General features: G+C 63.3%; 3 protein-coding genes across 4 annotated transcripts in view; 1 reads left to right on the top strand and 2 right to left on the bottom strand.

Moving 5' to 3' along the window:
* Positions 1–16,975, top strand: part of NIBAN2 (niban apoptosis regulator 2) — a 30,619-nt gene extending 13,644 nt beyond the window's left edge. The window contains exons 2-14 of the mRNA XM_068413975.1: positions 2,376–2,506; positions 5,032–5,160; positions 5,282–5,387; positions 6,140–6,307; positions 10,107–10,222; positions 10,326–10,430; positions 11,564–11,726; positions 12,154–12,341; positions 12,528–12,683; positions 13,241–13,357; positions 13,796–13,903; positions 13,989–14,100; positions 14,592–16,975. Of these exons, the coding sequence (XP_068270076.1) occupies positions 2,376–2,506; positions 5,032–5,160; positions 5,282–5,387; positions 6,140–6,307; positions 10,107–10,222; positions 10,326–10,430; positions 11,564–11,726; positions 12,154–12,341; positions 12,528–12,683; positions 13,241–13,357; positions 13,796–13,903; positions 13,989–14,100; positions 14,592–15,721 (2,729 nt within the window). The 3' untranslated portion in view covers positions 15,722–16,975. The remainder of the gene's footprint in view (positions 1–2,375; positions 2,507–5,031; positions 5,161–5,281; positions 5,388–6,139; positions 6,308–10,106; positions 10,223–10,325; positions 10,431–11,563; positions 11,727–12,153; positions 12,342–12,527; positions 12,684–13,240; positions 13,358–13,795; positions 13,904–13,988; positions 14,101–14,591) is intronic.
* SLC31A2 (solute carrier family 31 member 2) lies at positions 16,945–22,137 on the bottom strand. Of its 2 annotated transcripts, XM_068413976.1 has the most exons (4): positions 22,014–22,137; positions 19,432–19,498; positions 18,435–18,603; positions 16,945–17,850 (listed from the first exon to the last, which is right to left on the bottom strand). In XM_068413976.1, exons 1-4 carry the CDS (start codon positions 22,017–22,019, stop codon positions 17,682–17,684), a joined length of 411 nt encoding a protein of 136 aa, XP_068270077.1. In that variant the 5' UTR covers positions 22,020–22,137; the 3' UTR covers positions 16,945–17,681. The 2 variants fall into 2 exon arrangements, with proteins under 2 accessions (XP_068270077.1, XP_068270078.1); XM_068413977.1 differs by lacking the exon at positions 22,014–22,137 and having other exon boundaries at positions 18,435–18,631; positions 19,432–19,485.
* Positions 22,138–23,623: 1,486 nt separating this feature from the next.
* Positions 23,624–24,811, bottom strand: part of LOC137671008 (collagen alpha-1(II) chain-like) — a 78,290-nt gene continuing 77,102 nt past the window's right edge. Inside the window, exons 66-68 of the mRNA XM_068414227.1 lie at positions 24,636–24,716; positions 24,181–24,369; positions 23,624–23,773 (exon numbers count right to left, since the gene is read on the bottom strand). Of these exons, the coding sequence (XP_068270328.1) occupies positions 23,624–23,773; positions 24,181–24,369; positions 24,636–24,716 (420 nt within the window). The remainder of the gene's footprint in view (positions 23,774–24,180; positions 24,370–24,635; positions 24,717–24,811) is intronic.

The following is a 24,811-nucleotide window of genomic DNA, read 5'->3' as shown; positions in this document are numbered from 1 at the left end:
CCTCCGGCAGCTGAAGGGGCTCATGGAGGGTCAGTGGCTCGTGGGTGGCCCTGGTTGAGCAGCCGGGGGATGATGCTCTCGGGGGCTCCCAGCGCTGCCGAGGGGTTTTGTCAGCCTGGTGAAGGAGGCAGGGGGTGGCTGAGCCCCATGCAGGGTGCTATGGGCATGGGGGGGGGGTCAGGGCACCCACTGGCACCATCAGCGGGGGCTTCCCACCCTCTGCTCTCAGGCAAAGCCCAGCTGTGCCACCACCGGCGGTCCAGGTCTTGCCCGATCTGGTGTCACCTTGTGTCACCTCCTGGCCACGCCGCTGGCTACGTCCTCCTGGCCCCACCGTGGGTCCCTGCCTGCCTCCTCTTCCCTCCGTGGTGGCTGGGAGGGCAGCCAGGGCCAGTGCCAGCGGGCCATTGGGCAGGGAGCATCAGTGGCCACCCAGCATCCCCTCTGCACCCCGGAGGGGCTTGCCGGGCTGGGGGGCATTTAGTCACCTTCGGTATTTGACTGCAAATCTTTTGTTTCAATGTCAGCAAGTAATCGACTTTTGCTTTTCCGTTTACTTAAAACCTCCTAATTGGCCCCGTCATTAATCAGGGAAGAATGAGTGACTAAGCCGTCTCGCCGGACCGGGGGCTCTTTTATTTTTTCCCATGAACTGAAAGGAAACGAAACCTCCAGACGTCCTTTTCCATCTCAGCTGTCGGCATCGCTGCCCAGAGCCCCGGCCAACGCCAGCCCGCTGGGTAGCCGGCAGTTGCGGCGTCACTGGAGCTCGCTCTTTTCCAGGAGAAAATGCCAAAATCGGGGGTGAGGAATTTCTCTGCCGGGACGAGCAGGCGTCTCGTTCTTTTTGCTGAAAAAAAAAAAAAGGATTGCTTAAATTTAAAGGGATTCTCAGCCTGGCCTGTGGTGTTTGCAGTGCCAGCATCTCCTCAGGGTGGGTTTATCTGCCCCCAGCCGCTCTCCTCGGGTGCTGTTTGCCTCCGGAGCTGCTCATCCCACGGGGATTTGCAGCACCCTGCGCCAAGGTGCTCCTTCGTGCCGGCTCGGCTGCGAGCATGGCTCCGGGGCAGCTGCTGCGGGAGAGCTGGGCTGTGCCGAGCTGTGCCGGGGCCGGCGCGGGGTCTGGTTTGGCTGGGTTCGTACCCCAGCATCAGGGATGCAGGGATGGCGTCGTTCCTCCCCACGCCTGTCCCCAGCGCTCTGTCAGGGGCTGAGCCCTCGGAAATAGTTGGAGGCGACTCAAATTCTTTCCTTTTCACAAGCTCTGGGGCAAAGTTGAGAGTGAAATGCAAAGTGGAGGCTCCGTGTGCCAAAGGCAGCTCCGGGGAGGTTGTGTCCCTGGGCCTGGGATGGGTGTAGGAGCCCCACATGGGGTGGAGCTGGGGTGGGGAGGGGAGAGGGCAGGGTGTGTGTGGGGCAGGGTGCTGTGTGGGACAGAGTGTGTGTGGGATGGGGTGCCTGTGGGACGGGGTGCCTGTGGGATGGGGTGCGTGTGGGACAGAGTGCATGTGGGTCAGGGTGCTGTGTGAGTTGGGGTGCATGAGGGATGAGGTGTGTGTGGGACGGGGTGTGTGTGGGTCGGGGTGCTGCATGGGACGGGGTGCTGTGTAGGATGGGGTGCGTGTGGGTCAGGGTGCTGTGTGGGACAGGGTCTGTGTGGGACAGGGTGCGTGTGGGGCAGGGTGCGTGGACGGGGGATGGTGTGCTGCCTCAGGGCTGCCTGCAGGATGGAGGGGATGTGCTCTGGTGTGGGGTGCAGGGGGGGCACTGGGCAGCTCAGGCTCTCCCAGCACCTCGGGCTCACCCCGACCTGGAGGCAGGGGTCCTGGTGGGGGTCCTGGTGGGGGTCCCAGTGGGGGTCCCTGCCTCGCACGGCGGGGTGACATGGGGAGCGTGGTGGGGGCCTTTCCCCTCCGAGCCTCCCCGCTGCGTGCATGGCCCCCAGCATCGCTGGCTGCGGCGCCCGGAGCCGCCCGGCCCCTCTGTGGGATGGCCCGTATGGGGCACAGCGGGGTCGGGGGGGTGAGTGGTGCTTGGGGCCGAGGTGGGGGTTTGCCCCCCAGTCTCAGCTGGCCGAGGCGGTCGGAGTGGGGCCGGGAGCCGTCAGCATCGCCGGAATCAGCTTAATGTCAGGAATTTCCTGCTGGGGGGAGGAATCCTTGGCATTAACGTGAAAGGCCAAAAAAAGATCGTCCTGACCCCAAATCAGTCCCTGGGCTGGATGGGGCAGAGGGCTCAGCTGTGGCCCCGCACCAAACCCTGCTCCGACGGGAGCTGGGGGGTGGGTGGGGAGGGCGGGGGGCCGGTGTCCGAGCTGGGGGCGAGGAGACCCTCTGCCCCAGGCCCTGCCTAACGCGGCTCTGCTCTCCCCTCAGAGAGGACGGGGAAGGTGCTGGGGGAGTTCTGCCGGTGCTACCAGGAGCAGTTCGGCGTCGCGCTCTTCAGCAGCGTCCGCTACGAGATCGAGGGCAACGGGGGGCCGCAGGCCCAGCTGCTGCACCGCAAGGTAAGAGCCCGGCTCTGCGCGGGGGGCTCCGTCCCCAAGCCCAGCGAGCACGGGCCAACATCCTCCCCAACGCCCGGGCACAGCCCCTCTCCCCGTTCCGCCCTGCTGGGGTGGGATGTAGCCCCCGTGCCCCTGCTCCAGCCCATCCCCGTGGTGTCGGGCACCGTCCGTGCAGCACGTGGGGCCCCCCAGGGGGGTTTTTTATCCCGTCCCATGCAATGAGCCCACCCAGCGAGCGGAGGCAAGGCTGGCTTTTGGCTGCAGCCCCCGGGGATGATGGCACCCAGGACCCCACGCATCCCCCCCGGGAGGCTCGTTGCCTGCGGCTCCAGCACCCGGGGACGGATCCTGCCCTCCCGCCTCCGAAGGCAGATCCACGGGGTTTGGGGTTCCTCCCGGCCGTGTCGGTGGGGCCGCTGTCCTGTGGGTGCTCCTCGGAAGCAGGAGGAGGTGTGATTGCACGTGGGGACGGGCTCCTGCTTTTGTCTGGGGCTTACAGGGGTGTTTTTGTAAGGAATCTAGAGATGGCATCCGTGAGATCAGACTCAAGCCCTGGGGGCTCACAGCGCTGCCTCCCTGGCCCACCCATGAAGGTGACACCGTGCCCAGGCACCTGGACGTGCTCCATCTCCTCTAAAAGCTGCCTGGGTTGAGCAAAATAAAGGTGTGGAGGTTCCTGGGTGGGAGCTGGGCACCCGGCATCCTTGGCAAGGCGTCCCTCAGGTTCCTCGCCGTTTGGCAGATGCCTTCAGCCTCCCCGGGGGGTATGTACCTCCGTCCCAAGGTTGGTTGCTTCATTAAAAAGTTCCAGCAAGCAGCCCAGGAATGTCTGAGGGACGGCGAGGCGGGGAGGTCAGGGACGCCGCACGAGTCTTTTAAACCACCAGCGTATAAATAGGACGTTCCTCTTGCGCCATGTCCCCTGCCAGGGGATGTACCGGGGCTCCGGACCCCGCAGGGACCTGCAGGTCTGTGGGGTGGCTCTGCAAGGAGCTGGGGAGAGCATGTCCTCTGGCTGGGCTTGGCGCTCCCCAAGCGTTGTGGGTGTCAGGAGGGCGCAGGGCAGTGTCCTCCCTGTCCTCCGGGCCCGTGTCAGAGCTCACCCTGTGTTTTACCTCGTTAGCAGCCGCTCCGTACGGCTTCATCAGCGGCTTCGCAGCAAGTTTATAGGGGCTGGTTCTCCTCGGCTGAGCCACCCCGGTGAGATGCTGATGGGGACTCCCAGAGCCAACATCACCTTCCTGTCCCCATCCCTGCTGGTGGCCTTGGGGTTTGGGCTCTCGTCCCTCCCGCTGTCCCCCAGCCCTGCAGGCCTTGCTTCGTGGTTTCTTCTCCCCCTTCCAAGGCCTTTGGAAAGCAGGAAGGAGCAGCGAGGTGCTGTCAGCCTGTTCGCAGAGCCAAGCTGCTCTCAGAGCTCCCCACCACCCAAGGGCGTGTGGGGTTGGGGAGTGGTGGGGAGCTTGGAGAAGGCAACAGGGTTCCTGTGAACCAGGAGGTGGACAGAGCAGGGAGAGGAGAGGGAAAGGTCCTGCAGAAGGGTCCTGGTGGGACCCAAGCCCTGGTTGGTCCCTCCTGGTGGCCACCGTGGTGGATGGTGGGTGGCCATGGGAGGAGAGGCGGCCGCCGCATGCTCCCGCCCTCACGAGAGCTCTTGGCTCTTGTTTATGTTCCCGGGATCATAAAAATTCTTGGGAGAAATTCTTGGCTCGCTGAGGCAGCCCGTGTTTGGGATGGCGTAAACGCTGCCGGCGTGCGGGCCAGAAGGTGCTGGCGAGCTGGCGAGGGGCTGCTCAGCCAGGGACTCGGGGGCGTGGGATGTCCGCAGCCTCTTCCTGGCGCTGGTCCTCCCTGAAGTCCAGAGCATTTCAGCATCACCTGGTACTGGGCTCTACGGGGTGGCTTCTTTCTTCTCCTCTTCCATATCCCATCAGGAGACCGTGCTAGGGCAGGGCTTGGTTCCTGCTGTCTGCAGCTTGCCTCTGACCCGCACCCTGGCAGCACCTTCTGGGTGATGGCCACTACCGAGCAGTGCCACACATGCTCCTGCCTGTCCCACGCCGGGGAAATCAGTGGCTGAGGTTGGGAAGAGCTGCTGGAGGGCTCTGCTCCAACCTGCTGCTCGGCCAAGGGAGCTCATGTGTCTCAGCTGAACTTGGTCTGTCTCCCAGGAACGAGATGCCGGGGACAGAGGTGTGACCACCACCATGGTGAACACTACCACGTGCGACTGCTGCTGTATGAGCAGCCCCTCTGAGGTTTTCTAGGGCTGTGCAGGTGGTACCGCTCAAAGTTGTCACCCAGACACACCTATTCAGGCACCAAAATTTGCAATGCTATAGGAGATAATCCAGTGGTGACCTTGGAGACCCTCATCATGGCCCTAGCACAGAAAACCCCACCCAAACCACCACGAATGGACCTTGCTGAGCTCCCCGTGCCAGGCTGTGGCCGTGGGATGGAGGGGTACTCAGCTGCCCCCCTCCCTGCCCTCCCCATGTCACCCACCGCGTGTCTCCTCCCCGCAGGTCCCGCTGGAGGACCATGTCATCTACTCGGGCAACCTCTTCCAATACATTGAGGAGAACAAGAAGTGGAGGAACCGCTTCTGCGTGGTCCCACACAACTACGGCTTGGTCCTCTACGAGAACAAACTGGTGAGGGGCATCATCACCCTTTCGCCCGTCTGTGGTGGGCACAGCTCCAAAGGGGGACATCCCATCGCTGCGGTGGCGTGGCCGTGCTCCCCATCATCCATGACCATCTTTTTCTGCTCAGGCCTATGAGCGGGAGCTGCCGCCCCGTGTGCTGGTCAACAGCGCTGGCTACAAGATCCTCACCTCCGTGGACCAGTACCTGGAGCTGGTGAACAGCAGCCTGCCTGGTGAGTGCTCCTGGTGGCTGCGGGGTGAGGAGCGATGCTGGGGGTCCCCTGCACCCTGATGCTGCTGGGCATCTCTTGGGGACCTTTGGGAAGGGGTGATTTTGGGATGTAGGCATCCCTGTGGACCTTCTGGAAGAGGTGGTTTTGGGGTGTAGCATCCCCGTGGACCTTCTGGAAGAGGTGGTTTTGGGGTGTAACATCCCTGGGGACCTTCGGTGTGGGGCTGTAGGGAAGGAGAACAGCCATGTTCCCCCCATGGGGTGTAGGGTGCAGTGTGAGGTCTCTGCTGCTTGGGTCCTGCCGCAGCCACCGAGGAAGGAAGGAAAATGTGTCTGTGGCTCCATGAGAGCTGCCCCGAGCTGCTGCCACCTCCCTTTCCCAGGGGCGCTGGGCGAAGGCAGCAGCTCCCACACCTCCATCCAGACCCCCAGGAGGACCGGCCACCACCCTGCTCACCGTCCTCCTGCCTTGGGTCCCTAAAGGCCAGAGCAGCCCCAGGGAGCCAAGGCAGGAGCTGCTGAAACACCTCGTGTAGGGCAGAGAGCCCTTTGCCGGGTCAGGACATGTGCACGATGGCAGCGGGGTCAGACCTGGAGCCCTGGGGAGGGTTTCACACCTTTTGCACTTTTTTTGCCTCATGTTTTTGGTAGAACATTTGGTAGCCCCAAATGCTGGGGCAGATGGGACACCCCCAGCCCTGCAGCATCCCCATCCCTCGTCTACTCCTCAAAGCATCCTCCTCCCCTCCGCAGGCGTGACGCCCAAATCAGGGCACTCCCCCATCTTGAAGTGCCCCACGGATTTCCCCCTCATCCTCTGGCACCCCTACGCCCGGCACTATTACTTCTGCGTGATGACGGGCAAGGAGCAGGAGAAGTGGCGGGCGGTTTTCCAGGACTGCGTACGGCACTGCAACAACGGTGAGCGATGCTGGGGTGGGGGGGTGACACGGGGGGTCCGGGGTGGGGAAAGCATCATCCTCCTGCTCCAGAGAGGGTTTTGGGGACCCTGCGGTGGTTGGGTTGGGTTTTGGGCCATTTGGAGGTGATTTAGGGCCACTTGGAGGTCGTTTTGGGTTGGGTTTTGGGCCCTTTGGAGGTGATTTGGGGCCACTTGGAGGTCGTTTTGGGTTGGGTTTTGGGCCATTTGGAGGTCAAGAGGAGGAACTGGCTGGGAGTTGTTGAGCATCATTGAGTGTTTCATCCTCTCTCTGAGCGAGGGTGGGGAGCGGGACGGATCCAGCCCCCCAGGGCATCCCTGTGCCCGGCTTCATCCCGCTGCCCATAAGGAACGCGATGTGGGCACCAGGGTAGGCAGCATTTGCAGGAGCCAGCATGGAGCCTAGCTCAAGAGATGCCCTGATGCCTATTTTCCACCCTGAGCTAGAAAATATTTGGTCATTAAAGTCATCAAAGCCCCACCATCCTGCTCCCCGCCCCCACCAGCACCGTCTGGGCTCCAGCGAGCGAGGGCAGCCGGGGCTGGGGGCAGAGGGGTGCAGGGCTGCGAGGGGCCGCGGCGGAGGCAGGACCTGCTCCGGCATCAGCGATGCTCTGGCAGGAGAAGACGCTTTCCCTGCTTGGCCGTGGGCTGTGGCTGGGACCCAGGGCCTGGCGGTGCCTGGGACAGTGAGGAGTTTCCTGGGGAAGGAGGTGCCAGTGCTGAAACCTGCTCAAAATTGCGTCTTTTAGTGGGCAAAGAGCGATGCTGCTTATTTTTTCAGTGCTTCTTTCACTCCTGGGAGCTCCGTGCAGCCCCGATTTTGCCAGAGCTGCTGTTTAGGGGGCAGAGCAGTGGGGTTGGATCCAGAGCCTGGGTCTCAGCAGGGATTAGGTGCTCACCCCCCCCCGGGATGCTGCCGCAGCATCATTGCTGCCTTCAGCACCCCAGGACCCCCCTGCTTGCTGGCTGGACCCACAAAGATGGGTGCAAAACCCACTGTGAGCAAAACCAGCTCCTGATACAAGAGGAACTGATCTCTCCTACTAACAAAAAAAAGCAATTTATTTATCTTTAATTCCCCCCTCGGCTGCTGGGTGCTGCTGCGGGAGAGAGGAGAGGTGTGAGCCCCCCTACCATCCCCGCTGCCAGCCAAGGCTGTGCCATGAAATCCTTTCCTCCCTCTCCTCCTCCTCCTCAGCACATGATGAAAACAGACCCTCCCAGGGTGGGCAGTGGCGCAGGGGCTCTGTGCCGGTGGGTTTCGGCATTTCTCCAGCCTGGATTTCTCTGCGAGATGGTTCTTCCCTCCCAAGCACCAGTCCTGCCCCTCACTGCTCCTGCGAGGTCCCAGATACTGTTTCACATTCCATGAAAGCTCTTTTGTTGTTGTCGAGCAATTTATTTATTTTTGGGGTTTTTTTCCCCCTAAATTAGAGGCTGTTTCTGGCTCCAGTTGTGATCAGTGTGGGAATTTTCACCTCCCTTTTCAAGCCTCTGTTTTTGTAACACCAGCTCTTGTGTAAGGACCGGGCTGTGCAGCATCATTCCTCACGCGGGAGTGTCCAGCCCCGTTTCCCCGGAGCCTGGGTGCCCTTGCCCTGTGTGGTGGCATGCGGGGCTGGAGCAGTGCCCACCCCGCTGGCCCTCGCCCCTTGTTCTGCTCTGTTTTGTGCAAAAAGCAGCTTCAAACTCGTATTTCTGCTTCAGCACCGTTCCCCCGGCAAAAGATCATCCTGTGCCATGAGTGGGGTGGGGTTTGAAGAAGTCGAGGTGCAGCATCGCTCTGCGGTGTCGGGTGCTGCCGTCCCGCAGTGCAGCGTCACCCTGGGACCCTCTCCAGGACAGGGACCAGGCTTGGGGGGTTGCTTCCCATCCCCGACAAGGCGAGCTCAGATCAGTGCTTAATTGGCTGTATATTAATGAAGCAAACTCATTAAATTTGCCCTGTGAAATGGCACGGTGGCTTCTTGCAACCAGCCCTGTCTGCTTGTCCCCGGGCAGGGCGCAGGGCTGGGGATGGGTCCCCGCAGCCAGACCCCACTGTCCCCCCCCAGTGACCCTGGTGGGGCAGATCAGGCTCCTCGGGGGCCGAATCCTGCCCCGCTCTCTGCGTGGTTTGGAGGCTGAGGTTTGGCCGCAGCAGCTCTGGCAGGGGACGGGAGCCTGGGCCAGGCTGTCCCACCCGAGAGGTGATGCTGAGCTGCACGGAGCCAGGGATGGAGAAGCACCGAACCCGAGAGCTCAGCCCTGCTCTGGCGCCCGCCGAGCGCTGAGAAAGGGTCAGACTTCACTTTCTCAGCATTTTTTTTCCCCCTGTATGTTAATCTGACCCTTAGGAAAAGCTGCTTAGGCTTGGAGTGACATGTAATCATCTTAGAGAAAGCTGTGTGCGTTGGAAAAGATCCACTCGCTACCCAGGGCTGTCCCTTCTGGGGGGTTGGGGGCTGTGCCGTGGCCCTCCGCTGCCATCGCGGCGGGGCTGCTCTCCGGGAGCGGGGTGGCTCTGCCAGGGGACCTTTGCCGTGGGGCACAGCCACCACCAGCCACCCTGGGCTCGACCCCATCCCACCTCCCTCCTGTCAGAGGTCTGGGCTTGGGGAGTTGGGGTGCTGGGGTGCTGGGAGGGGGTTCACTCTCGCAGGTCCCTCTGCAGCCGGAGGGGCTGGGACGGGGCAGGGACATTGTGGGACACATGTGGGACATGTGCCAGCAGGCTCCAGGCTGTCCTGCCTGTCCGCTGCCCCCATCTCCTCCTGGCACGTGGCCATGGGCTCCCAGCACCCTGCCCCTGCTCCTCATGGGTGCTGCGGGAGGGTGGGGGGGGGGTGTCCGAGCCCCCCTCGTGCTGGTGGCACTGCTGCAGCGACACGGCAGGGACCTCTCAGGGCACCCACCCTGGCCAGAGCCCCGTCTTCATCCCGCGGGGCTGGCTCAGCCCCGACGCCTCTCTGCCGCTGTCCCTTTCCTCGCGGGCTGTGCTGCTCCCTGCAGGGCCCCCCTTCCTCCAGCCCCCCTGGCTGCCCCGTCCTGCGGTGCTGGTGGGCTCGCTGCCCCCCCCATACCGGGGAGCCCCTGCTCCTGCCCTGCCTCTGGGGCTCCCCGAGCCCCTGGGGCCCCATGTACCGTGGGGGCCTGCTGAGCCCCCCCATCCTGCTGCTCCCGACGTGCCTTTAGGGCTTGCAGAGCCCCCGGGTCCCCGTGCATCGGGGTTCACTGAGCCCCCCCATCCTGCCGAGCCCCAGCTGTGCCATCAGGGCTTGCTGAGCCCGCGGGTCCCCATGCGCCACCGGGGCTTGCTGAGCCCCCCATCCTGCTGCCCCCTGCTCCTGCCGTGCTGTCGGGGCTCACTGAACCCCCGGGTCCCCATACACCGCCGGGGCTTGCTGTCCCCCCCCCAGCTCCTGCTGCCTCAGCAGGATGGGGGGGCTCAGTGACCCCGATGGTGCAGGGGCACCCCGGGACTCAGTGAGCCCCTGCTCCTGGGTGCCTCCCTGCCCTTGGTCCAGCTCTGGAGGGGATCAGTCTGCAGACAGAGTGGGAGCCCCCCAAGCACTGGTGTGTCTGGGAGACTGCTGCCCCCCCACCCAGTTAGAGACAGGGGCTTGGGATGGGATCCCCCAGTCCCAGTGACAGCCCTGGGCTCTTGGTGTGGGTCCGGGGATGTGGGGGATGCGAGGGACCCCCTGCAAAGATGGGCTGGGGTGCTGCAGCTGGGCTGCTCCTCACTTCCCATGACGGGCTGCTCACTCGTTCCCCCCCCTGCCGTGCCCTCCCCAGGGATCTCCGAGGACTCCAAGGTGGAGGCTCCAGCCTTCACGGACGCCGTCCGCATGTACCGCCAGTCGAAGGAGCAGTATGGCACCTGGGACATGCTGTGCGGCAACGAAACCCAGGTGAGGAGCTGCCCCCCCTCCCAGGGCTGGCGTGGGGATGGGCTGAGCAGGGTCCCCAAAGCCTTGTGCTGAGCAGGGTCCCCAAAGCCTCGTGCCTTCGCAGGTCCTGAGCAACCTGGTGATGGAGGAGCTGCTCCCCGAGCTGAGGACCACCATCAGCCCCCGGCTGAAGGGCAAGGCTCAAGAGCGCCAGCGGACCTGGATCCAGGTGTGGGGCTGCTGGGGGGGGTCACCACCACCTGCCCTCCCCCTGCTTTGGGGACCATTCTGCCACCTCCCATCCCCGCCAGGCTCGGTGCCCACCGGCTTTCCTGCCTGTCAGGGCCAGTGCCACCCTTCGTGCCACCCCCTCTCCCAGCATCCCCCCGCCAAAGAAGCCGTCTTTATTCTCCACTGTGACTTTTTAAAGCTCCTCATTGTGTCCCCACGAGCAGCCCTGCCCGTCCCTGCCTCCTCCCTGGGGCGAGGGAAGCAAACAGGAGGAAGCCCAGCCCTGGAGCGAAGCCCGTCCTGGCTATATTTAGCTGCTCCATTTTTAGAGCAGCGCAGGTTAAATCCAGGCCGAACCCTCGCGAAAGACCGGGGGGCTCTTCAAAACCGCCTGGTAAACCCTTAAAAGCCGATAGATAATTACCACCAGGCTCATAATGTGCCACTGGAGCAGCCCAAAAACGCACAAACGCTGCTTTTTCAGTAGCTGTGGTCTTAGCTGCGAAGCCGAGAAGCCCGAGGGAGGCAGCGGGGGGACGGCTCTGCCGCTCGCCGGCCCCGAAATCGCGGCGTTTGGCTGCAAAGTGAGCGTGAAACCTCAGCAAGTGGCTCCATCCTGCTCAGGGGGTTGGCTCCTGAGACCCCGGGCAGGGGGAGCAGGGCAGGGCACAGCTTTCATGGGGTCAGGGGCTCTCCTGCCTGGACCACCAGCATCCCTGGACCACCAGTATCCCCAGTCCTTCAGCATCCCTGGACCACCAAGATCCCCAGACCTTTAGCATCCCCAGACCTTTAGCATCCCAGATCTTCAGCATCCCCAGACCTTCAGCATCCCCAGACCTGCAGCATCCCCAGACGTGCCTGGGGCAGGTTGGCTGACAGAGACAGTGCTCAGCTCTGTGCCCCACGGGCACCACTTCGAAGCAGCTTCTGCACCATGGGAGCTTCATCTCACCCAGCTGGGGAGGTCCCTGGTGTGGAAAACCTACTGCCAGGCTGGGAGGGTGGATCTGGTCAGGGCATGGGTGAAGGCTGGGCAGGTCCTGCAGGCATCTGGTACTGGAGGCGATGGTTAGCGGGGGCAGTAGGAGGTGTGGGGGGCAGCTGACCACCCCACCTCTCTCTCGCCAGATCTCGGATGCCGTCTATAGGATGGTCTATGAGCAGACCAAGGCCCAGTACGATGCAGTGATGGCCAAGTGCGAAGAGGAGCGGCCCCAGATGGAGAGCACCATCCGCACGGACATGGACCAGATCATCACTTCGAAGGAGCACTTGGCCAGCAAGATCCGAGGTACAGCCCTGCAGGGAGACACGTGGGCATGGATATGTGTAGCTGTGTCCAGGACGGGCTCCTAGCGTGGCATCACCACTGTTCCACCACGGTGTGGCTGTTCCTGGGCTGCAGGATGGCCTGGAACCCTTTGGGAGATGCCAGCAGCCGCAGTGGCCAGGGTGGACATCCTCCTTGGCATTGTCCCAGGAGGTAGGGGACAAGGTGGGCAGTGACCCCCCCACCAAGAAAGGCAATGGGGCAGGAATGGGTTCAATGCAGAGGAAGGGCCCCCTGCAAGAACCCCTTGCATTGTCCTGTAGGTCTGGGGGACCTCTCCTGGAGGAGCCTGGGAAGAGGGGCAGGTGCCCCTCCCTGGGGTTGGTTTAGGACCTGATTTGCAGAGCTGGAAGGACCCTCACCATGCTTAACCCCGTTCTCTGCCCAGCGTTCGTCCTCCCCAAAGCGGAGATCTGTGTCCGTAACCACGTCCAGCCCTACATCTCCTCCATCCTGGAGGCCCTGATGACCCCCACGAGCCAGGGCTTTGCCGAGGTGCGGGAGGTGTTCTTCAAGGAGGTGACGGACATGAACATGAACATCGTCAACGAAGGTGGCCCAGAGAAGCTGGTGGAGGTGAGACCTTGCTGGCTGGTGGGCTTGGGGGTGGCAGGGCCAGTCCTGCTGCCATCCTGAGTGTGGGCAGTGCTGGGGGACCCCAGGCTGAGAAATACATGGGGATGAAGCCTGTGTGGGGTGGCATGTCCCAGCCCTGAGTGCGTGGAGGCTGTCCTGCCCTGCTGAGCTTGGCTTTGTCCCCAGTACATGGAGAAGCTTTCCCACCTGGCCTTCCACCCCGTCAAGATGCAGTCATGCTACGAGAAGATGGACCAGCTGAAACTGGAGGGCCTTCAGCAGCGTTTTGATGTCTCCAGCACATCTGTCTTTAAGCAGAGGGCCCAGATCCACATGAGACAGGTGGGACAGGGACCGGGGTCCTCCCGTGTCCCCCCGGGCTGAGCGCAGAGGGCTGGGGAGCGGAGGCAGAGTGGGGAGCCCAGGCTGGTCCAACCAGGCAGGGATTGGGCCGGGATGTCTATCCCGTCTCAGGGACCTCCATGTCGTTGGCACCCAGCTAAGGGTGTGTGATGGAGCTGGGGGGGAGCCCGCGGGTGGGCAGCAGCGTGGGGCACCCTTCCAACATGGACTCAGCACCCAGGCTTGGGCGTCATGGCACAGCTGCCCCTTTGCCACCAAGCCCACTGGCACCAGCGAGGCCAGTAGACCAGTTCTGGGGTCTGATCCAGCCAAACCTGGAGCAGGGTGTACAAGGGGGGTGTGCAAACCAGTTTTGGGCACCCTTCTCCCCCAGCACCTTTGGTCCCCGGGGTGAAGCCCATGGATACCACACTGGGATGCTGGGGACCTTGCCAGTGTGAGGGCTCATCTCAGTGTGGCAGTGCCCCCAAAGAGCCCCCTGCCCACCCCCGTGGCTGGTCCCTCGGGGTCCCCCAACCATCTGCCTCTGCTCGCAGCAAATGGATGACGCCGTGTACACATTCGAGACGCTGCTCCATCAGGAGCTGGGGAAGCTGCAGGGCAAAGACGACCTGTGCAAGTCCATCCAGCGCATCCTCGAGAGGGTGCTCAAGGTGAGGGGTGGCAGATTGGGGGCTTTGGTGGCCTTCAGTGGTCTTCAGTGGCCTTACTCCAAGGGCCAGGATCCTGGGGCAGAGGACAGGCGTGACCTTTCTGATTTTAATAAAAATCTTCTGGGGAAATACGTCTTTATATTGAGATTTTTCATGCATTTTGCTGGGATGTGGGGCAGGTGAGGAGGAGCCAGGTCCCCTCTGACCCCTGTACTGGCCCCAAAACCCTTCTGCAGACAGCGGTGGGGGAGCCAGCTCTTACCTGGGCTCAGACACCCCGGGAACTGGCTGGAGAGAAGGATGCGAGGGGCAGAGGAACCCACTGACCCCCGTGCAAATGGGCTGGGGAGGGACACAAACCGCAGGGGGCTGTGCCCGTGGGCAGGGGGGCTGCCAGCCCCCCCATGCCCCAGGGCTGCCCTCTTGCTCGCCCCGCAGAAATACGACTACGACAGCAGCACTGTGCGGAAGAAGTTCTTCAGGGAGGCCCTGCTGCAGATCACCATCCCCTTCCTGCTGAAAAAGCTGGCGCCAACCTGCAAGGGGGTAAGAGGGGGAAATTTGGGGGAGTGGTGGGGGGGAGCACCCTCCTCCCGTCCCCCCGGGCTGAGTGGGGTCTCCCCCATGGCAGGAACTGGCCAAGTTTCAGGAGTTGATCTTCGAGGACTTTGCCAGCTTCATCCTGGTGGAGAACACGTACGAGGAGGTGGTGCTGCAGTCGGTGATGAAAGACATCATGCAAGGTAGGGTCCCGTGGCGTGGGGGGGCCTGGGCCTGCTCAGCACCCTGGGGTGGGTGGTGGGTACGGGGTGGGGTCAGTGTAAGCTGAGCCTGGGCTCAGCACCGCCTGGAGGGTGTGTGATGGGTGCTGGGGACCACAGGAGGAGGGAGTGATCCTGAGCAGGGTGCTGGGGGCTGGACGAGGAGGGGTGGCTCCATGCAGGGTGCTGGGGGCTGTGTGAGAAGGGGGTGATCCTGAGCAGGGTGCTGGGGGCTGTGTGAGAAGGGGATGATCCTGAGCAGGGTGCTGGGGAGCTGTACCAGGAGCAGGTTTCCCATCCGGCCCTCCCGCTGGCAGGGCTGGCTGTGGGTGGGATGCTGACCCCCCCCCGCCCAGCTCCAGACCCCTCTACCCACACCCTGCACCCACGGGGAGGGCTGGGAGGGGTGCCCGAGCCTGGCGGGCGCTGCCCCGTGCCCGCAGCCCCTGTGACCCCTCTCTCGGTGTCCCCAGCTGTGAAGGAGGCGGCCGTGCAGCGGAAGCACAACCTGTACCGCGACAGCATGGTCCTGCACAACAGCGATCCCAACCTGCACCTCCTGGGCGAGGGCGTCCCCGTGGAGTGGGGCGAGGAGCAGAGCGGGCAGCCCGCGGCCGAGCTGCCTGCTGACAGGCGCCGCAGGGCCAAGCAGGTGGTGTCGGTGATCCAGGACGACGAGGGGGCCCTGCCCTTTGAGGCGGGTGCCGAGGTGCTGCTGCAGCAGGAGCCTGCCCCGGGGGCCCCGCCGAGCTCCCCAGATGGGGTGGGGGCGATCCGGGCGGCGCTGGCGAAGGAGCCCCTCGGAGACGGCGGCGAGGCGGAGGAGCGGCTGACGAACGGTACCGACGGCACGCGGGAGAGCGGTGCCACCGAGGGGGCGGCAGGGGCTGGCCCAGGTGATGTCCCCCAAGGGCCATGCAGTGAGGGGGACGGGGTGCACCGCGCCACATCGGCATCGCCAGCGCCTGGAGCTGAAGTGCCAGCAGGGGCTGGGGTGCAACACACTGCACCGGTGTCACCCAAACCCAGAGCCGATGTCCCATCAGAGGCCAAGGTGCCCCATGCCACACCAGCGTCACCCGCACCTGGAGCTGATGTCCCATCAGGGGCTGGGGTGCAACACCCCACACCAGTGTCACCCAAACCCAGAGCTGATGTCCCGTCGGGGGCTGGGGTGCAACACACCACCCCACCATCACCCAAACCCAGAGCTGATGTCCCATCAGGGGCTAGGGTGCAACCTCCTACACCAGTGTCACCCAAACCCAGAGCTGATGTCCCATCAGAGGCCACGGTGCCCCATACCACACCAGCGTCACCCGCACCAGGAGCCGATGTCCCATCAGGGGCTGGGGTGCAACATGCTGCACCAGCATCACCTGTGTCTGGAGCAAATGTCCTATCAGAAGTCCAGGTGCCCCATGCCACACCAGCGTCACCCACACCCAGAGCCGAGACCCCATCACCATCCGCTGGCACAGCTTGTCACCAGCCCAGTGACAAGGAGACAGGCGAGGAGGTGGCCCTCCGGGGTGGCGAGCACAGCCCCCCGCAGCCCAGGGGCACGACAGAGAGCGGTGAGGGGGTGCAGACTGAGTTCTAGCCCCAGGCCCCCTCCCGCTGTGGACTGGCCCCGGTGATGCCCGGGGTTGGGGTAGGGGGAATAGGACCCGCTGCGCTGCCGGGGATGGAGAGCGGCGCCGTGGGAGAGGGAGGGGATGGGAAACACCGAGACCTTATTGCCTGGCCGGGGTGGGGAGGGGGTCCCCACTGCTGCGCAGGGCTGGCCAGGGCCAAGTGGTCCTACTGGGTCAGACTGGGGGAGGCCCCTGGACTGGCACGGGGCACCCCCTGCACTCTGCTCTGTCCTTCTTCTGCCTTGTTTTCTTCTTTTCTACTGAAGAGATGCTTTATCTGCCCCCCAGCACAAGTGCCGGGGGCTGGCACTAGCCCCTGCTGTGGATGGGTGTGTGGGGTGCTCCCAGCTGCCCCGGGGGGTGTCCCCTGCCCCAACCCAGGGGGTTTCCCAGGACCCTGCCCACCACCATCCCACCCAGCCCGCTCCAGGAGTGCCAGTGGGAGCCAGGGCCGTGGGGGATGATGGAAAACTGATGGGGGCCAGGGGCAGCGCAGGGCTATAGCAACGCTGGGTGGGTGGAACCGCTGCCGATGGGACGAGAGCTGGGGCAGGCGTGGGCTCATGGCACCCAGTTTGGGCTCACAGCACCCAGTGCCCACCCCCCGGCCACCCTCACCCCCGGATCTTCTAGCAGCTATTTAAGTTCAGAGTGAAAACTGAGGGGGGAAGGTGGCACTCACGATGTCCCCAGCTTTGCCGGGCAGGCTGGGGCTGCCCCTGGGCTTCGGCTCACCATGAGTGGGGGGCGGGGGGGTCCCAGCTCTTGCCCCCCAAGAGCTCCCCAGCACCACGCACGGATGATTTCTCCAGCTTTGCAGGTTTTGGCACCTGCGGTGATGGTGGAGCCAAGAGCTGGTGCCCCAGCAGCGGTTTGCTGGAAGCCCTGCACGCCGCGGGGAGGGGGACAGGATGGGTGCAGCCCCCTCCCCCCCCCCCAGAGATGCTGCCAGCCCCTGAGTTGGCAGGAGTGGTGAGTGTGAGACACGTGTGTGTGTGCCCGCAGCAGGGACCAGCACCCCGACCCTCGCCTGTATTTAGGTGCCGCTGTTTCTGCCTCTGAAGTGGGGGGGTGCCCAGCCTAACCCGCTCAGGGAGGCCCCCCCCAAAGTGCCTCGCCTTGGGAACTTAAAACCTGTCTCTTCCAGGATATTTTATTAAGAAAGTTATACAAATGTTTAAAAATATGCTTATAATAATTAATAAAATGGAAAAGCTTTATTTAAAGCCGGAGGAGACTGTCCTTATTCCTGCCCCCCCACCCTGGGGCTGTGCTGGAGGGGTAGGGCTGGGGGGTCCCCACTCGCACTGTGACTGGGGGTGTCACATCCTGAGCCCACCCCGCAGCATCACAAGGCAGGAGCCGACCGACTGAGATGATTTTATTAAAGGGGGGTCCCGAGGAAGCAGCAAGAGGCACCTGCAGCAGCAGCTTCCCCTTGGCACTGGGAGCGGCTCCGACCCCATCCCTGAAGCCCTGCGCAGGAGGGGGTTTGGGGGGGGGGGTCAGCAGGACCCCCGCTATCCCCGAAGGCACTGTGTGAAGAGCGGCTTGGTGCAGGGCAGGGGTGCCCCAGCATGTCCCCTTCCCCAGCAGGTCACTGGACCATTCCCATTGCAGCCAGGATGAACCCCAAAAAGCTGAGGCTGGGGAGGGGGGAGGAAATGCCCAGCACCCCCCAACAAAGCTCCCTGAGAGCCGGGCAGCAGAGGACAGTGGCAGAGCGCTGGCCCTGGGGCTCCCCTTCCCCAGCACCTCCCCACCCGAGCGGGGCCAGCACCGAGGGTCCCCGCAGCGATCCCTGGGGGTGGGGGGGCTGCGTCCCGCACAGCAGCGGGGACAAGGCCAGCCCCAGCAGTGACAGCAGCTATTCCAGACGAAGTAGCAGGAGGTGCAGGGCCCGTCGCCCACCCCCCCAGGGGGTGCCTAGCCCCGACCGAGCAGGGGGTACACCACGAAATAGCCCAGCGTGGAGCCCGCGATGGCCCCCAGGAAGATCCAGGCGTTGTAGGACATGACGGCCAGCATCACCATGTAGCCCAGCACCACCTGCACCACGTGGCACAGCGTCTGCCCCACGTGGTACCGAAACCACCTGTGGAAGGAGATGGGAAACCCCATCAGCGAGGGGATGGGGCACAGCCGGCATCTCCCCCCTCCCCACCAGCATCCCGGAGCGGCCAGAGATGGGTTTGGGGAGAGGGATGGGGGCTGCAAATGGCAGCGCAGGGGGAAATCCTGCTCCAAAGGAACGGGGAGGATGTTATTAAGAGGTTGGCAGCAAGAGCAGCCTCGGGCATGGTCTGGGATTAAATACAAGAGGAAAAACCCAGGGAACTTGTGCTGGGAAGGAAACGCCCGGGCCAGCCTTGCTGGGGTGCCTGAACCACTGCTCCTGCCCATCCCTGAACCACGAGGACCCTCCTGCACCCACAGTGGCTCCTGGGGGAACGTGAGCATCTCGGACAGCTGAACAACCACCCTGGACATCTCCCAAAGTCCCTGGAGGGGCTGGGATGCCTTCAGGATCCTGAGGCTGTACTCATACCCCTTTCCTAGGAGCCCATCGCTCCACACCTGCCCCGTTACAGCCTTCCTCCCCTCTCCCAGGGGCCGCACACCCCTCCCCGAGCCACCCCACGGCCCCGCTGGGTGGGTGCCAAGGGGTCCCTGCGGTACCTGCCCTGCGTGGGGCCGGGGTCCCCCTCCTCGGGCTCCGTCAGCGACTCGTGGCTGAGGCTGTGGGGCAGAGCCAGCAGCGCCCGCCGCAGCAGCACGGCCTTGCCCATCTTCAGGGCTTCGTAGAGCACGGAGAGCAGCAGGATCACCAGCACTGAGAGCACCATCCCTGCGCCAGAGACACCCCGCGCTGCGTACTGAGGGGACGGGGGGGTGGGGGGAGAGAGAGGGGCGTGGGGGGGTCCTGGCCGTGGATAAGGTGGGGAATAATGGGATGGGTGGGCATAATTCCCATGAATAACACCATGGGATAAGGTGGAGGGACTGGAGGGCTCCTGGGATCGGGGTTGGGCTGGAGTGACAGGCAGCAGGTTTGTGAAGTGTTGGGAAATGGTGTGTTTAGCCCAATCCCCCACCTCTAAATTCCTAAAGAGTACTTTGGGGTGGGGGTTGCTCTGAAAAAAGTGAGCATCTCTGCATGGATTCAACAAAATGTGGGGTTAAAATATGATGCTGGGAGAAAAATTGTAAAAAATAAGAGTGTAAAAGAAAATGGGAAGCTGAGCCATCACTGAGTGACCTGGGGGGGGTTGGCAGGCCTGGGGAGGGGGATGCTTCCCGCACCTCCTTGCTCTCAGCTTGGGAGGACTGACCCCTGCCTGGGGTATGGTCGGGGCACGGCAACGCTCATCGGGGCAGGAGAGGTTCAGCCAAAACCCAGCAGTGCCCTCAGAGCTCTGGGGAGAGCGGGGTGTGGAGCCCAACGCGGCTCTGCCCCGACTCCCCCAGGCAGAGGGTGTCCCAGTGTTAATGCTGGGTGGGTGGCCCTGCTCTCCCCCCTCCCAGCCCATCGCTAACACGACTCCTGCCAGAAAGGCAAAGCCACTCCTTGGTTCTCTGCCCCGCATCCTTTTCCCAGGGAGGAGAGCACAGCTGGCTGCGGCTGGACAGATGGACAGATGGACAGACAGACGGGTGTCTCGGGCTGGCAGCCTACCTGCGGGCGTGTGGACGCTCCAGAAGTCAAAGAGGAGCACTACCGTGTCCGAGAAGTAGAAGGACATCTGGAAGAGATGCCAAGGAAAGGGCAGCGCTAGGAACCGGCTCGGGGTGATGGGGCAGACGGGGGCTGGGCACGCGCATCTGCAGCCCCCACCACCCCAAGGGCTCAGCCCCCACCACCCCGAAGGGCTCAGCCCCACCACCCCAAGGGCTCAGCCCCCACCACCCCAAGGGCTCAGCCCCCACCACCCCAAAGGGCTCAGTCCCCATCACCCTGAAGGGCTCAGCCCCACCACCCTGAACGGCTCAGCCCCACCACCCCAAAGGGCTCAGCCCCACCACCCCAAGGGCTCAGCCCCCACCACCTCGAAGGGCTCAGCCCCACCACCCCAAAGGGCTCAGTCCCCACCACCCTGAAGGGCTCAGCCCCACCACCCCGAGGGCTCAGCCCCACCACCCCAAAGGGCTCAGCCCCGATGCTGATGCTCAGACGGGGTTTTACGAAATGGTGCAATTCCCCCCCCCAATCTCGATTCCTGAAATGGGAAGAGGAACTCGCACTGAAAATCACAGTCACGGTGACTGGGCTTAACTCTTCCTGTAACTCCTAGCAGGACAGTTTTCACCTCCAGCTCCTGCGTGGGTCTGGGCTGGCAAGAAAAAGCCAGAGTTGACCCCTGGGATAAAGAAAGATGAGCCCAGGACTTCGTTAGCCCGGATTTGAGAAGGGCAGGTCCGTGGGAGACGGATGGAGGCTGGTGGACACATCGGAGCCCAGCCACCCTCCGTTTCCCTCTGCCTCCCAGGGGTTTCTCTTGCACCGTCGGGACAGACCAAAGCACCCAGAGCCAAAAGAGCACCCGCCTCACGCCAGGTGCCGGGGCGGCTCATCCCGGGATGCCTCCTGGCACTGAGCATCGGCTGCCGGGACCTACAAAGGCATCAAACCCCCTTCTCTATCACACTGAAACAGGAGGAGCAAGCATTGCTCTTCCCTACCGAGCCCACCTACAGAACTGATGCCATGGCCACAAAGTCTTGCTTGTTTTGCCATAAAAAATAAAATTTGGGTGTTGGTTTTTTTTTTCCTCTTCCTCTCCACAAATCTCTCCAGGTAGCACTCAAAGGGCTCGTGCCCTCTCCTCTGCCGCACTGACCTCGCTTTGGCCACACGTACCCGCCGTTACCGACACCAGCAGATGCAGCCAACAGGACCAGCCTCGGCCAGAAATGCCATCCCATAACCGGGTGTCCGGCCGCAGACGGGCTCTAATTACACCCTTCAGCCACTCATTACCCAAAGCACATTAACATGTGTAACTGGCTCACGCTTTTAAGCTTCCTTTGGCAACAGATTAATGATAATTAGCCTTTAAATGAAGCTATTTCTCCTTTACAGGCTTCACCCACAAGCCTGCAGAGCCATGTAAGGAGAAGGTAACTATTTTAGGGACAGAGGAACAGAAGTGACCGGCAGAAGGTCCCCTCGCTGCCCCAGCTCTCCCAGCCTAGGGTGAAGCCACGTGTCTTCAGGTACCCAGCGTGGCCAAAACGATGCTCCTTGGGCCAATGGCCCCTCGCTGCTCTCCTAGAGCGATGCTATAGCGTGATTTCTCTGCAGACAGCACGTTGCTGGGTGAGATGCGGCGTGTGAAGGTCAAGAGAGCAAGGCCTAAAGATCTCTGTGCTCTTTGCAATGCCCCAAGCAGTGTTTGCGTGGAGCAGTATCAGGCTGCCTGGTGCATCCCGACCTGCTGCTCCGGTCCAACCGGGACACCCGGCCCCGGGACGAGCCTGCCTCCCTGCACGCCAGCCCCTCGTTTGCAAAACAGCCCGACGAGCAGGACGCCGGCCCAGCCAGCCCAGGCTGCAGCCCCACGCCGGGGAGGCCTGGGGAGGTGTCGCCACTCCGGGGTGCTCCTTGGAGCCTGTGTGAGCCACCCTCCGGACCCTGCAGGGATGCTGCTGCGGGGGGGCTGGTGCCAGCAAACTGGGGGGGACCCGGCAGCCTTAAACATCACGTCTGAGCACAGAGCACGAAGCAGATCTTCAGGGTGATGGTTTATGGTCCGTGCTGTGACTTGAGCTCCCGCTGTGAGTGCCTGGTGTAAGCCTGCACCCGCGACAGCCTGACAGGAGAGGGATGACAGGAGAGCGGTGACAGGAGAGCGGTGACAGGAGAGCCTTTGGGGTGGGGACGTGGTGGCCCAGGGGGGCAAGGAGCAGCCACCCAGCCAGCCCCCCCTGCGCACAGCTCGCCGGAGCCACCGCTGCCGGCTGGCTCTGCCGCAGCCCCGGGGAGACACGGGGGGAGGCACGGGGCGAACCGGGAACCGGGGCGAGAGGGGAACCGGGGCAAACCGGGAACCGGGGCGACAGGGGAACCGGGGCGAAGCTCTGGCAGGAGGACGCGGTGCCGGGGGGCGAACGGCGATGCCGCAGCCTCTCCACAGCGCTTCTCCGCAGGGAGGTGCGGGGTTTCGGGGTGATTTAAGGGAGCTGTGCCCAGCCCCACACCGGAGTGGCTGCGGGGCCGCTCAGGACCCCCCCGGCTCGGCTCGGTTCGGCTCGGCTCACCTGCATGGCGGCGGTGCGGAGCCCGGCCCGGCCTGGCCCGGTGCGGTGCAGCTCAGCCCGGCTCGGCTCGGCCCGTCCCGTCCCGGCGCGGTGCAGCTCAGCCCGGCTCGGCTCGGCTCAGCCCGGCCCGTCGCGGGCGGTGACGCGCGGCGCGGGGCCCCCCGGGAGCTGTAGTGCGGCGGGGCCGGGCCGGCACCACGCGTGGGGCGGAGCGGGGCGGGTCCTGTGTGTGTCCCCCCCCCGCACCCCACCGCCTCCCCGGGCCAGCCCCGGCGGGGGGGGCTCAGCATCGCAGGGCAAAGGAAGAGGAGGCCCAGCCCCCCCGGGGCTTGGCTTTCCCTTGGCCCCTCGCTCCATCCCGCACAACCCCAGCCTGGTTGGGGTTGGAAGGCACCTCTGGAGATCACCCAGTCCAACCCCGGCCAAAGCAGGGTCACCCAGGGCACGGTGCACAGGGTCGTGTTCAGGCGGGTTTTGAATATCTCCAGGGAAGGAGACTCCCCCCCCCTCCCTGGGCAGCCTGTGCCAGGGCTCTGGCACCCTCACAGTGAAGAAGTTTTTCCTCATTTTCAGAGGGAACGTCCCATGGTTGAGTTCGTGCCCGTTGCCCCTTGTCCTGGCGCTGGGCACCACTGAGAAGAGTCTGGCCCCATCCCCTTGACACCCACCCCTAAGGTATCTGTGAGCATTGATAAGATCCCCCCTCAGTCTGCTCTTCTCCAGCTGAACAGCCCCAGCTCCCCCAGCCTCTCCTCCTAGCAGAGATGCTCCAGCCCTAGCCCTAAGACCCTGGCTCCATCAGAGCCCACGCCGTGAAGGGTGCTGAGAAAACCAGCAATGCAGCACAAAGCCAGCTGAGATTTGGGGGGTTTGGGTGCTGGTAACACAGCTGGGGCTCAGGTGGCACACGGAAAGTGCTCTGGAGTCCCCCATACCCACCTGGGGCCAAGCAGCCCAGCAATAGTGGGACAAGGCAAGGGAAACACTGCTGGGGACAACAAAAATAAAGCGATACATGACAGTGCTGCAGCACAGGAGCCAAACGGCTTCAATCCCTGCCCTGCCCCCCCAGCAGCCACGCTGCCTTGCAGCCCAGTCTACTCTACACCACTAAAGGTCCTCTGACCGCCCCCCCCATGAGCTGCAGACCCAAAACAGAGCCAGGACGTGGGGGGTTTTTGCTTCCTTCACCCCTTTTCAGGGACCTGCCTGCACTGGGGCTGACCCTCAGCCCAGTCCCGGGGGGGGAGGAAGCTCCAAGCGTTTGTGCGTTTGACTGAGAAAAGCCCCTTTCCTTCCCCTTCTCCCAAGCTGGCAGCATTTTTGCTTGTTTTTTTCTTTAGCAGACAGCTCCCAGTGGTTATAATTACATGAGCCTCCCCCAGTCAGTCATTAAATCAGCACCTTCTCATATACATATATAATATATATAATTTATAGGGAAACAACTTCTGTAAACAATATTCTTCTACTCCAGAAGGAAGTGTAGTCCGTGGCGTAATGCAGCTACAAACATGTATCTCAAAGAGGACGGGCAGCTCCAGCCTCCGCCCGTGTCCCGACTGGGACAGTTCTTGCGAGGGAGGGAACCAGTTTGGGCGTCACCAGTTTCAGCTGAAGCAAACCGGTCCGACTGTGAAACCAAACTGGTGCGAGGTGTCGCCGTTGTGAAAGACGGCCAGGTCGCGCAGGGGCAGGAGGGAGAGCTCCTCCGTGGTGAACTGGAAGATGGTGTCGGTGATGGAGGACTCATTGTCCAGCTGAAACGAGCACCAGGGGCAGCTGAGCGGCACCAAAACCCTCGGCCCGTGGGCCTGAAGGACCCTCTCAGAGCACCCGCTGTCCCCTTCGCTGCTCCTTGATGCGCCCGACAGCCCTGCGGGCATGGCCAGGTCTCCATCCCCAGCTCTTCATGGCTTCTCCAGGAAGGTGGCCTCCCCCACCTTCCCTGGAGCCCACCCCATCCCCTGCCACCTCCCAGCCCACTCTCCAAGACTGGGGCAGCTCCTTGGGCCCAGGGAGAGGATGCTCTCCATGCCCATCCGCGAAGCCTCATGTGCCAGGTCCACCCCAAACCTTGAGGGTACAAACATGCACCGAGGGGCTCTGCAAAGGTCGGGGGGGCTCTTCCAGGCCTAGAGAAGGGTCAGGCCGGGGCCAGGCTTACCACGCAGCCATGCAGGCTGGCTGCATAGCTCTGCTCGCGGGAGTCGGCGAGGAAGCGGATTTCCTTCTGGGGCTGGGGCTGGCCCTGCTCGGGGGCCGGTCTGCAGGAGTAGGAGAGCTGCTGGGCGGCCAGGCGGCTGTGCAGGCGGAGGAAGCGGAGCTGCACCGCGCTGGCCCCCGCGTACTCCAGCTGCGGGGGCAACGAGAGAGAAAAGCGGGTAGCGGGGGCTGCTTGGAGGGGTCTGTGCTCCCCCCAGTCGAAAACGGGGCAGGATTCATCCATCCGCTAAAGCACTGGTTTGGGTTTCCTTGCAGAAGGCATCACACCCTGCTGTGCCCAGCCAGTGGGACCCCACACCTGGGTACTGCCCCACCACAGCAGGACAGGCACTAGGAGACCCCCGACCCCATGAGATGGGGTTCATGTCCCCTCAGCTGTCCCGGCCGGGCACTCACCAGGAAGCCTCCGGGCAGGGTGCTGAACCACTCGAAGGTGTCCTCGGAGGTGTAGGTGCTCAGCCAAGCCTTGATGGGGACCTGCGGGGAGCAGGGACCAGGTCACACTGTCCCAGGAGGGGACAGGGAGCCAGCTATGCCAATCCATGCATGTGACCTGTCCCTGCAGCCTGGTC

Source organism: Nyctibius grandis, chromosome 16 (genome assembly GCF_013368605.1).
Source record: "Nyctibius grandis isolate bNycGra1 chromosome 16, bNycGra1.pri, whole genome shotgun sequence".
Classification (NCBI taxonomy): domain Eukaryota; kingdom Metazoa; phylum Chordata; class Aves; order Nyctibiiformes; family Nyctibiidae; genus Nyctibius; species Nyctibius grandis.
The sequence above is the reverse complement of the archived record's forward strand: the minus strand, read 5'-3'. Positions and strand labels throughout refer to the sequence as shown.